The sequence below is a fragment of the Scyliorhinus torazame genome, chromosome 10 (assembly GCF_047496885.1).
Source record: "Scyliorhinus torazame isolate Kashiwa2021f chromosome 10, sScyTor2.1, whole genome shotgun sequence".
In the NCBI taxonomy this organism is placed as follows: Eukaryota; Metazoa; Chordata; class Chondrichthyes; order Carcharhiniformes; family Scyliorhinidae; genus Scyliorhinus; species Scyliorhinus torazame.
In genome coordinates, this window is record NC_092716.1 from 242102353 (window position 1) to 242114414 (window position 12062).

A 12062-nucleotide genomic window follows, 5' to 3' on the forward strand; every position below is an offset into this window, starting at 1 on the left:
GTGTCATGATATCCATATTAACATATCATGGTGCAATCACACACACACATTGATGGACAAGTAGTCGGACCAATCAACACACACACAACATCACAGCCAATCACCAGTGAGAGCACACGCACTATAAAACAGGGAACACCACAGTTCCCGCTCATTCTACCAGGAGATAGCTCAGAGCTCACAGCGTGCCACTCAGACATACACCATGTGCTGAGTGCCTCTCTTAAGATAGTGCTAGGGCTGGATCCACAGGTTAACTGGTGAAGTACGAACCAAAGCCAGAAATTAACAGTTGTTATTGTGCAGAATAATAAAACAGAGTTGTACCATCTACAACCGTGTTGGTTCGTTTGTGTATCGGAACACCCAACACGACATGATACCTGGACTGGAAACTCGCCAGCGACTGTGAGACCTACCTGCACCTCTTCAGAGATCCGCCATCCTGCACCATGGACGCCATCAGCCCGTCGCAGCTACTCCAAATCGCTGGAAATCTCGGCGTCAACTGGAAGCTGTTTAAACAGCGCTTCCAGCTCTTCTTAGAAGCCACAGACAGGGAGAATGCATCGGACACCAGGAAGATCGCCCTCCTCCTCTCCACGGCGGGGCAACACGCCATCCACATCTACAACTCCCCGGCATTCGCGGAAGGCGAGGACAAGACGAAGTACAAGACGGTCCTTCTTAAATTTGAGCAACACTTCAGCGTCAAAGTAAATGAGAGCTTCGAGAGGTACCTCTTCCAGCAGCACCTGCAGGATAAGGATGAGCCTTTTCAATCTTTTTTGACACACCTCCGTATCCTCGCGCAGTCCTGCGGCTATGAGGCCACCTCCGATTCCATGATTCGAGATCAGATAGTTTTTGGGGTCACCTCGGACACCCTACGCCAGCAGCTCCTCAAAATATAGCGCCTCACCCTAGCCACCGAAACCTGTGTCCTCCACGAAAACGCGACCAGCCGCTACTCCCAATTCCAGGCGGACAAATCGGCACTGCAGGGGTCCTACGAGGCTGAGCGGGCCCAGTCGATCGAGTTCCTCCCGGCCCGGACGAGTGCGGCCATTTTGCGTGCTTTCCGAGGCCTCCCGCGCTTGTACGCGCCAAAAGAGGGGACGTCGACGCAGAGGGATGTGATGCGCAGGCGCGCTCTACGCAGGACCGCACCGCGCATGCGCGGTGGCGCAATGAATGCCATGACGTCACGACGTGCGGCAACTGGATCCGCACACTTAAAGCGGCAATGTCCAGCCAAAACTCAACAATGCCTCCGCTGTGGCAAGATGGGCCACTACGCTGCCTGCTGTCGAGCAGCTCAACCTGCCAACGCTCCGCAATTCCGCCAGCCTCGCAGGGACTTTTGGGCCATTCAGCCTCCATACACCGAGTCATACCCTGACGATGTACAGACCGGTGATACCGACGACCGGGAACCCTTCCGCGTTGCGGTAATAGAATTTGGATGACCCCAAGTAGGACCCACCAGCTGATGCCAGTGCACAGCGTTAATCCAGGCGATGAATGGTGTGCCACCCTAATGGTCAACTGATCACCAATCACATTCCGCTTAGACACTGATGCCTCCGCCAATCTCATTGCATGGTCAGCCTTCCACACCTTGAAGGTCAAACCACCGATTCGGCCTTCCCACTGTCAGTTGGTCGATTACAACGGTAATGTTATCCCGGCCATGGGGTCCTGCCAGCTCGAGGCTGCACACAATTCATACACAGCCACACTGTCTTTTGAGATAGTTGGATCCTCGAAGGACTCTCTGCTAGGCGTGCAAGATCCTCCACCTCGTTCAGCGGGTACACACTCTGTCTCCAGAAGGCCCGTCCGATTTCCCGGATACAGACTTTAGGGCGCGGCTCCACTCGCTCCTCGCCCACAACCAGGAAGTTTTCGAGGGCATGGGCACACTGCCCTACACTTACAGAATACGGCTCAAACCGGATGCCACCCCGGTCATTCACGCACCTCGTAGAGTCCCAGCACCCTCAGGACCACTGTGCCGTCCATTCATAAACCCGACCATGCTCCAGTACTGCAAAGGATGCGACAGCAGCGTGCTCAGCAGAAGGTGGCACATGACACTCTGGCAACTGATCTTCCTGCCCAGGCGCCTGGAGACAACGTCCGGATACACCTACCAGAGGGTGGCTGGTCGGCAACTGCCGAGGTTCTCCGCTGCGTGGCTCCCCACTCGTTCCTGGTTCGCATGCCTGATGGCTCCATTCGCCAGCGTAATCGGCGGGCCCTTCGGCTGCTTCCCCGCTCGCTACGTGATCATGCACCGTTGCCACGCTCTCCTGTTGTCCCTGATGTCGACTTCGTGGAGCTTCCTGCCACTCTGCCTATTCCTCTATCGCCCGTGGCCAGGCCCATTCCTCAGCCGGTGGATCCTGACCCACCATTGAGGCGGTCACCCGAATTCGACGCCCACATACTAGACTGGGCTGATGAGCCTGTTTGCACATTGGACTCACTGAATTGTTGTGCAATAATGTTAATGTGTTTCTTTTTTTTGTCGTTCCAGGAGTTCTCTTTCGATATTTGATGATTGCACTTGTTTTGTTTGTGGTACAACCTCGTTGCTGTGTTGCACCTGACACCTTCCTATATATATATATATATAATATATATATATATATATATATATATATAGTTTAGCCTCATGTACATGTAAATATTGCACACACATACTCAGCCGCACTCAGTACACACCAATATTTATTACCATGTAGGCACATATCCTTGTGAAAAGGGGGGATGACATGATATCCATATTAACTTATCATGGTGCAATCACACACACACACTGATGGACAAGTAGACGGACCAATCAACACACACACAACATCACAGCCAATCACCAGCGAGAGCACACGCACTATAAAACAGGGAACACCACAGTTCTCGCTCTATCTACCAGGAGATAGCTCAGAGCACAGAGCTCACATCGTGCCACTCAGACATACACCATGTGCTGAGTGCCTCTCTAAGATAGTGCTAGGGCTGGGTCCGCAGGTTAACTGGTGAAGTACGAACCACAGCCAGAAGTTAACAGTTGTTATTGTACAGAATAATAAAACAGAGTTGTACCATCTACAACACTGTTGGTTCGTTTGTGTATCAGAACACTCAACACGAAAGATGGTAGTAAGCAGAGGGTAATGGTGGAAGGATGCTTGTCAGACTGGTGGCCTGTGACTAGTGGTTTGCCTCAGGGGTCAGTGCTGGGCCCATTGCTGTTTGTTAGCTATATCAATGATTTGGATGTGAATGTACAAGGCATGATCAGTAAGTTTGCGGATGACACTAGGATAGGTGGTATTGTAGACCGTGAGGAAGGTTATCAAAAAATTCCAGCAGGGTCTTGATCAGTGGGCTTAGAAATGACAAATGGAGTTCAAGCGTGAGGTGTTGCATTTTGGAAAGTCAAATCCAGGTATGACTTTCACGTTGAATGGAAGGACCTTGGGGAGTATCGTGGAACAGAGGGACCTTGGAGTTCAGGTGCACGGTTCTCTAAAGGTGGAGTCACAGGTAGATAGGGCAGTGAAGAAGGCTTATGGCATGCTGGCCTTCATCAGTCAGGGCATTGAGTATAGAATTTGGGAAGTTATGTTGCAGTTGTACAGGATATTGGCACCTGGAGTATTGTGCTCAGCTTTGGTCGTCTTGCTATGGGAAAGATGTTATTAAACTGGAGAGCGTGCAGAAGAGATTTACAAGGATATCGGCAGGACTTAAGGGACTGAGTTATAGGGGGAGATTGGAAAGGCTATGACTTTTTTCGGAGCGTAGGAGACTGAGAGTGATCTTATAGAAGTGTAGATCATGAGAGGCATGGATAATAATCGCTTATTGTCACAAGTAGGCTTCAATGAAATTACTGTGAAAAGCCCCTAGTCGTCACATTCCGGTGCCTGTTTGGGGAGGCTGGAACGGGAATTGAACCTGCGCTGCTGGTCCTGTTCTGCATTACAAGCCAGCTGTCTTAGCCCACTGTGCTAAACCAGCCCCTGTAGGGTGAATGCACTCGTCTTTTTCCTAGGGTTCGGGAACGAGAACGAGAAGGCATAGGTTTAAGTTGAGGGAAAAGGATTAATCAGAACCTTTTACACAGAGGGTGATACATATGTGGAATGAGTTGCCAGAGGAAGTGGTTGAGGCAGGGATATTGACAACATTTAAAAGGCATTTGGACAGATACATGGATGGGAAAAGATTCGAGGGTTATGGGCCAAGTGCAGGCAAATGGGGTTAGCTCAGATGGGCTTTTTGGTTGGCATGGACCAGTTTGGGCCTAAGGGCCTGTCTCTGTGCCGTAGATTCTATGATTACATCTAAAATAACTTAAACTATGATAGTACTGCGGTGGTTGGCTTTCTTTGTTTCAAACTCGACAAACATGAGGGAGAAGTTTTCCCAGCTAAGGGAAAAACGGGTGGGTTTGAGCGGGAAGTTAAATCCACTGAATTTGACAGTGGATCAAGATGCTGACATCACCCCACTCAGCTAAAGTAAAGTAATTGAGCCAATTAAACACACTTAAGTGTTTCCAACCCTGGATTCACCCAGCACACAGGTTCCGCCGCACTATCAATGCACCTTGCCAGGTTGGAAAAGGCGAGTGCCCAGTGAGAACACATTGAGTGAAACTGATCCAATAGCAACAGTATAAAGGCTGAAATATGCAAGATTATGGTTAGCACAGTGAAGAACTAGCACTGACAGAACCTGCTCATTCAGCCCGATCACTGATTTTTTCGCGATCAACATCTTTGTTCAGCTGCCATTAAGTGCCTTGAATTCCTTATCTTGCCTGTAAGGCTTGCATGTAATGTGGAACACACTACATATTTTGCAGTTGCTTGGACTTCTGAGGGGGCAGCAACCCCAGCAGCAACCTACCTTTTCCACAGCCACATGCCGTTGCACAGAATAGAGGGGCTGCACACAGGGCGTGAGTGCAAAGCAGATGGTATTCCCACCAAAGGTTCTGTGGGCCCAGGGTCAGCTTCCTCAACTTCTGCAAACAACAGTGCAAAAGACTCGGGCTCTTGCGGCAGGTAGCTGCAGACATGGTGGGATACCTTCAGTAGACGGACTGCAGCAGTTCAAGAAAATGACTATCTGCAACCTACGAGTGAAAATGGGGATGATAACAAATACCAGTCCTGCCATCAACATCTACATTCTAAAAAATAATTTTGAAACTTCTCTCACACACGCACACCGTACCAGCCTCCCCCAAAATTGCAGAGCCTAAGACACGAATGCCCAGTTCTACTTCTTAAGTTGGAACTGTGGTGTGAAGATCAGTTGACTCAGCACAGACTAAAAAAATTAAAACTATGATCTGGTTTATACAATCACTGGTTTAAAAATGCTCTAGTGACCAAGACGTAATGAGAATTTTCATATGCGGATCCTGGAGTTAATGCAAGTTTGTGGACACAAAATCCATATGAGAGAGAATGAGAAAATGTTGCTTTTTTTTTCTTTGGTTGCACTTGGGTCATTGTCGTTCATCTTTATCTCTTTGGTCATAAATAATGAGTTCTGAAAATGGAGGTAGACCAATGGGAAGCGTTGGCTGTTGTTGTAATGTCACTCAGTTTTATTTAATCAGATTTCAGTATGATGATGTCTCTGTTAATTTATCGCTGTATCAGGCATGTAGGTGCTCAAATCTTCACTGATTTCCATTTGGGCTGGACACATCTTAAATTTTCCTTTCCGAATTTTGAATACTTCAGATACAAGCTTAACATAGGCAAGAGTTGACTACATCCCAACTGTTGAGCGTGTTGTTCTGTATTATTTCTAAACCGCTGTGACTGTCAGAATTTGCACCTTTTTAGTTTGTCTGAGGGCTGAATTAACCAAGTATTTCTTCCTCCAGCCACTCACGCTTCTGAGCTTAGGAAATGCCTATCTGGCTCTGAGGAATGTTAGCGCCGCTCTTCAAGCCTTCAGAGCAGCACTGGACAGAACAACTAGATGCCCCGAATGTGACAGCAACCTGAAGTTAATCCGCTGTCTACAGTTCTACCCTTTTTTATACAATCTTACGTCTTCCAAGTGTGCAGGTAAGCAAGGGAATAGACCTCTAAAGAGGCAGAGAGGAAAAACTGCAAAACCATTCGAACTTTTCAATAAACGTTTATTAAAAGATTACGTTCAACACGTGAGCACATGCATTAATTAGGGTGAAGTCATATGGAAATGGAACATTTAAAACCATATACTGTATGGTGACTTAATTTTCATTAGTTGTACATGGTTTCAAACTATATATAGTGCCTTAAGCAAATTGTGTATTAAATACAGGTGTGGAAAAGTTGATGAGTTAGGCAACGCATATTTTAAAATTTAAATATACCTCTGTGCATTAGGTTTAAAACAACAATTGTTTTTCATGCATATGTTTTTGGGGAAATTCTTGTGATGCAGAAAGAAAATTATCACAAGAGCAGTGCACCTTTAGGATTTTTGATGTCTAGTTATTATACTTGACCCTCATGCTGTAGAAATATGCTATATCATAGAATTTACAGTGCAGAAGGAGGCCATTCGGCCCATCGAGTCTGCACCGGCTCTTGGAAAGAGCACCCTACCCAAGGTCAACACCTCCACCCGATCCCCACAACCCAGCAACCCCACCCAACACGAAGGGCAATTTATCACGGCCAATCCACCTAACCTGCACATCTTTGGACTGTGGGAGGAAACCAGAGCACCCGGAGGAAACCCACGCGCACACGGGGAGAACTTGCAGACTCCGCACAGACAGTGACCCAAGCCGGAATCGAACCTGGGACCCTGGAGCTGTGAAGCATTGTGCTATCCACAATGCTACCGTGCTGCCCTATATGAGGGAGTCACAAATATAAGAAGCAGAATAATATGAAAGCTTACGACAATGCATTTTCTTCTGCCTCGTGACAGGATTGTAAAATTCTTTAATCACTTTGAAAGAAAATATCTGATGAGGCTTAATGTAACCGCAGCATTAAATGTATGTGTGCATTCACGAATGGCATTGTCTCAGAATTTCCACATTAACTTCCTCTTACTGTTTAATTATCACACGGTATACATTACAGCTCTGCCCACATCATACATTTTATCCATAACACTCTGAGAAAAAGACCACTTGTAAAATATTGCACATAGGTAGAAAGACAGGAAGAATTTGCAGTTACAGAATGCCAGCACAACAATGTTAGTTCCCAGAGCATTTCAGAGCCAGTGGAATACGTTTATAGAGTGGAGTCACTATTGTGACATTGGAAACTCTGTGAACTAACTGGTTACAAACAGTTGCTTGATAGTGCATAACTTAAAATTGCTGAAAAGAGAGGCATGTTGCCAAAACATTTCGTATTGCACAGACCAGGACAAATCTGATCAAACACTAGTGTTTTGTGCTTAAACAAAGGCGATTACAATGGGATGAGAGAAGAACTAGCTAAGGTAGACTGGGAGCAAAGACTTCATGGTGAAGCAGTTGAGGAACAGTGGAGAACCTTCCGAGCGATCTTTCACAGTGTTCAGAAAAGGTTCATACCGACAAAAAAGAAAGACGGTAGAAAGGGGAAAAAAATCGATCGTGGATATCTAAGGAGGTGAGGGAGAGTACCAAATTGAAGGAAAAAACATACAAAGTGGCAAAAATTAGTGGGAGACTAGAGGACTGGGAAGTCTTTAGGGGACAACAGAAAGCTACTAAAAAAGCCATAAAGAAGAGTAAGGTACACTATGAAAGTAAACTGGCTCAGAACATAAAAGCAGATAGTAAAAGCTTCTACAAATATATAAGACAAAAAAGAGAGGTAAATATTGGTCCTTTGGAAGATGAGAAGGGAGATTTAATAATAGGAGACGGGGAAATGGCTGAGGAGCTGAACAGGTTTTTTGGGTCAGTCTTCACAGTGGAGGACACAAATAACATGCCAGTGACTGATGGAAATAAGGATATGATAGGTGAGGACCTTGAGATGATTGTAATCACTAAGGAGGCAGTATTGGGCAAGCTAATGGGGCTAAAGGTAGACCAGTCTCCTGGCCCTGATGGGATGCATCCCAGAGTGTTCAAAGAGATGGCTAGGGAAATTGTAAATGCACTAGTGATAATTTATCAAAATTCACTAGACTCTGGGGTGGTCCCAGAGGATTGGAAAATAGCAAACGTGACACCACTGTTTAAAAAAGGTCTGCAGAAAGTGGGTAATTATAGGCCGGTAAGCTTAACTTCGGTTGTAGGGAAAATGCTGGAATCTATCATTAAGGAGGAAATAGTGGGGCACCTGGAGGGAAATTGTCCCATTGGGCAGACGCAGCATGGGTTCACAAAGGGTAGGTCGTGTCTGACTAATTTGGTAGAATGTTTTGAGGACGTTACCCATGCAGTAGATAACGGGGAGCCAATGGATGTGGTATATCTGGATTTCCAGAAAGCTTTTGACAAGGTGCCACACAAAAGGTTGCTGCATAAACTAAAGATGCATGGCATTGAGGGTAAAGTGGTAGCATGGGTAGAGGATTGGTTAACTAACATAAAGCAGAGAGTGGGGATAAATGGGTGTTTCTCTGGTTGGCAACCTGTAACTAGTGGGGTCCCTCAAGGATCAGTGTTGGGCCTGCAGTTGTTCACAATTTACATAGACGATTTAGAGTTGGGGACCAAGTGCAATGTGTGAAAGTTTGCAGACGACACTAAGATGAGTGATAAAGCAAAAAGGGCAGAGGATACCGGAAGTCTGCAGAAGGATTTGGATAGGTTAGGTGAATGGGCTAGGGTCTGGCAGATGGAATTCAATGTTGCCAAGTGTGAGGCTATCCATTTTGGGAGGAATAACAGCAGAATGGATTATTATTTAAACGGTAAGATGTTAAAACATGCTGCTGTGCAGAGGGACCTGCGTGTGCTGGTGCACGAGTCGCAAAAAGTTGGTGTGCAGGTGCAACAGGTGATTAAGAAGGCTAATCGAGTTTTGTCTTTCATTGCTAGAGGGATGGAGTTCAAGACTAGTGAGGTTATGCTGCAATTGTATAGGGTGTTGGTGAGGCCGCATCTGGAGTATTGTGTTCAGTTTTGGTCTCCTTACCTGAGAAAGGACATATTGGCACTGGAGGGAGTGCAGAGGAGATTCACTAGGTTGATCCCAGAGTTGAGGGGATTAGATTATGACGAGAGGTTGAGTAGACTGGGACTGTACTCATTGGAGTTTAGAAGAATGCGGGGGGATCTTATTGAGAAATATAAAATTATGAAGGGAATAGATAGGATAGATGCGGGCAGGTTGTTTCCACTGGTCTGGGAAAGCAGAACTAGGGGGCATAGCCTCAAAATAAGGGGAGGTAGATTAAGGACGGAGTGTAGGAGGAACTTCTTCACCCAAAGGGTTGTGAATTTCTGGAATTCCTTGCCCAGTGAAGCAGTTGAGGCTCCTTCTTTAAACGTTTTTAAGCAAAAGATAGATGCCTTTCTAAAGAATAAAGGGCTTCGGGGATATGGTGTACGGGCCGGAGAGTGGAGCTGAGTCCACAAAGATCAGCCATGATCCCATTAAATGGCGGAGCAGGCACGAGGGGCCAGATGGCCTACTCCTGTTCCTAGTTCTTATGTTCTTAAATGCCAAATTTCAAATGATCACTAGATACAATCCAGCGATCGGCTGATCAAGTCAAACAGCAAGTTCCTTCGATTGTTCATAATAGTTAGAGTACAGGCTATCCTCAGCCAGCCTGCGCTTACAGAACCCAAAACAAAAGGTTTGCTGTTTGATGTAATTCTGCAGATGGGCAACACTTTCTGGACGACCTTGAGTGCGCAAACAGCTACACGGACAGCCAACTGAGGAAGTTAATTCAGCTTGTAACATGGTTCATTTACGCTTGCTGGAAGGGACTTGCATTCTAATGCAGGGCCCATTCTCTACAAATAAAAGGAATATTTTCAAGCTTTCGCCATTTTTGAATTACCTGTGAGTTTGGGGGTCTTCCAGTTCCATGTTACCTTCTTCGTGACAATACCTCAGCCAATCAGAGTGGTCTTGCCAACCAATCAGTACTCAATCCTCCCTATAGTACAAATTGTTGTGATTGTTTGAAATTTGGTATTCTTGCTTATCGTGATGTAAAGCTTTGGAAGACAGTTGCATAGTGGTAATGCCACTGGAGTAGTCTCTCCCATCAAAAGTCATATTTAGGCGGGCCGGATGCACCACACCAAACCGGACTCCACGTTTATACAGGGCGGCCTTGGCTTTGTTGAATGCCGCCCACCCCTTCGCCAGTTCTACTCTCGCACCCTGGTAAAACCTGATGGCCTGGATTTTCCATTTATCATAGAATTTACAGTGCAGAAGGAGGCCATTCGGCCCATCGAGTCTGCACCGGCTCTTGGAAAGAGCACCCTACCAAGGTCAACACCTCCACCCTATCCCCATAACCCAGTAATCCCACCCAACACTCAGGACAATTTTGGACACTAAGGGCAATTTAGCATGGCCAATCCACCTAACCTGCACATCTTTGGACTGTGGGAGGAAACCGGAGCACCCGGAGGAAACCCACGCACGCACGGGGAGGATGTGCAGACTCCTCACAGACAGTGACCCAAGCCGGAATTGAACCTGGGACCCTGGAGCTGTGAAGCAATTATGCTATCCACAATGCTACCGTGCTGCCCATTTGTAGTCGTGATGCTCCCTCTCCCATCTCCGGACCCAAAATACTCTGTGGGGAGTTGGGCCTTCCATCTCCCTCTGGTAGCCCCAAAATTCGGGAGTTTTGTCTCGTGGAACGATTCTCTAAATCGTTTATTTGACCATCGGTACTTATTAGCATCAACCATCAGACACATCTCCGCTTCCAGAAAGGGGCTTTTAGGCATTTCACCTTTGTACGTATCTTATCACATTAACCATATGGGGTTTTTAATGAAAACACACCCTGAAACTAAGCAAAAAAGGGCTAAAAGTGCAGTACCCTAGAGGGAGCAATCTTGTGCATGTCTTCCCCCTACATAACGCCACCGGAAGCCTCTATTTTTGCATCATATATTCATGTTTAAACCATTACACATTATTTGCACTTCTAAGTATTTTAGTTCCTGCATGTTTTTATTGTACCATTTCTGGTACAATTTTTCCATTCAATTTTACCCAGTTTGCTGACCAGCTGATAGCAACTTCAGTGCTTTGCGGCTCCCAATTCCATCACGGGTCAGCATCCCTAACCCCAGCAGAACCTCAGACCAGATATTTTCCTTACTTGTTTATCAGTCAATTTTGTACTTTTTTTGTCTTTGTTCTGATTTGTTTCTAATTATAAACCCTGCTTTGATTTTTCTCAATGGATCAGCGATGTATGTGGGCTAATTGACCAATTGCCCAATGTCATGTGAGCACAAGATGTCACATTGGTTTCATCGTGATTGACAATCATTCAGGAAGATCCCAGAATGGAAACATCGCTCAAAAGACTATCACTTTTTTAAAGAAAACATGGATAAACAGAGTCACAGGACTGCCAATTCGCTTTTAACAACAGAAAGAAAACATTAAACATGAAAAGTCTGACTCCTTGACTCCTAATTATCTTCACAAATGTATGCAGATTTTGAGGATAATACAGGTTACAAAATGTATCTTGTGCTATAATGTTCTCAGGAAATACACTGTTCCTGTAAACCAGGCTAACTGGTCAGACGCACCCCACTATGAAATCAAGTAGCAGACACCCCCCCCCCCCCCCCAATCGAAATTCTGTTGATTTCTCCTCCAATCCCTCCGAATGATGTCCAAGACGCCACAATCACCGTCTCTGGGGATGTCTTGTCCCATCAACAACACAGACCCACCACAGGTGGCGGCGGCATAAGAACTAGAAGCAGGAGTAGGCCATCTGGCCCTTTGAGCCTGCTCCGCCATTCAATGAGATCATGGCTGATCATTGCAGTAATATACAGTCTGAAGGGCGTTGCACTGGCGCCCTCAACATCACCTCAGGGCCCCATGAAGTCTCATGGCATCAGGTGG

At 46.2% G+C, this 12062-nt stretch overlaps 1 protein-coding gene across 3 annotated transcripts in view; it reads left to right on the plus strand.

Moving 5' to 3' along the window:
• ttc17 (tetratricopeptide repeat domain 17) overlaps positions 1-12062 on the plus strand; it is a 147724-nt gene that overhangs the window by 73371 nt on the left and 62291 nt on the right. For all 3 annotated transcript variants that reach the window (XM_072466614.1, XM_072466615.1, XM_072466616.1), the window contains one exon: positions 5918-6104. In XM_072466614.1, coding sequence (XP_072322715.1) covers positions 5918-6104 — 187 coding nt within the window. The remainder of the gene's footprint in view (positions 1-5917; positions 6105-12062) is intronic.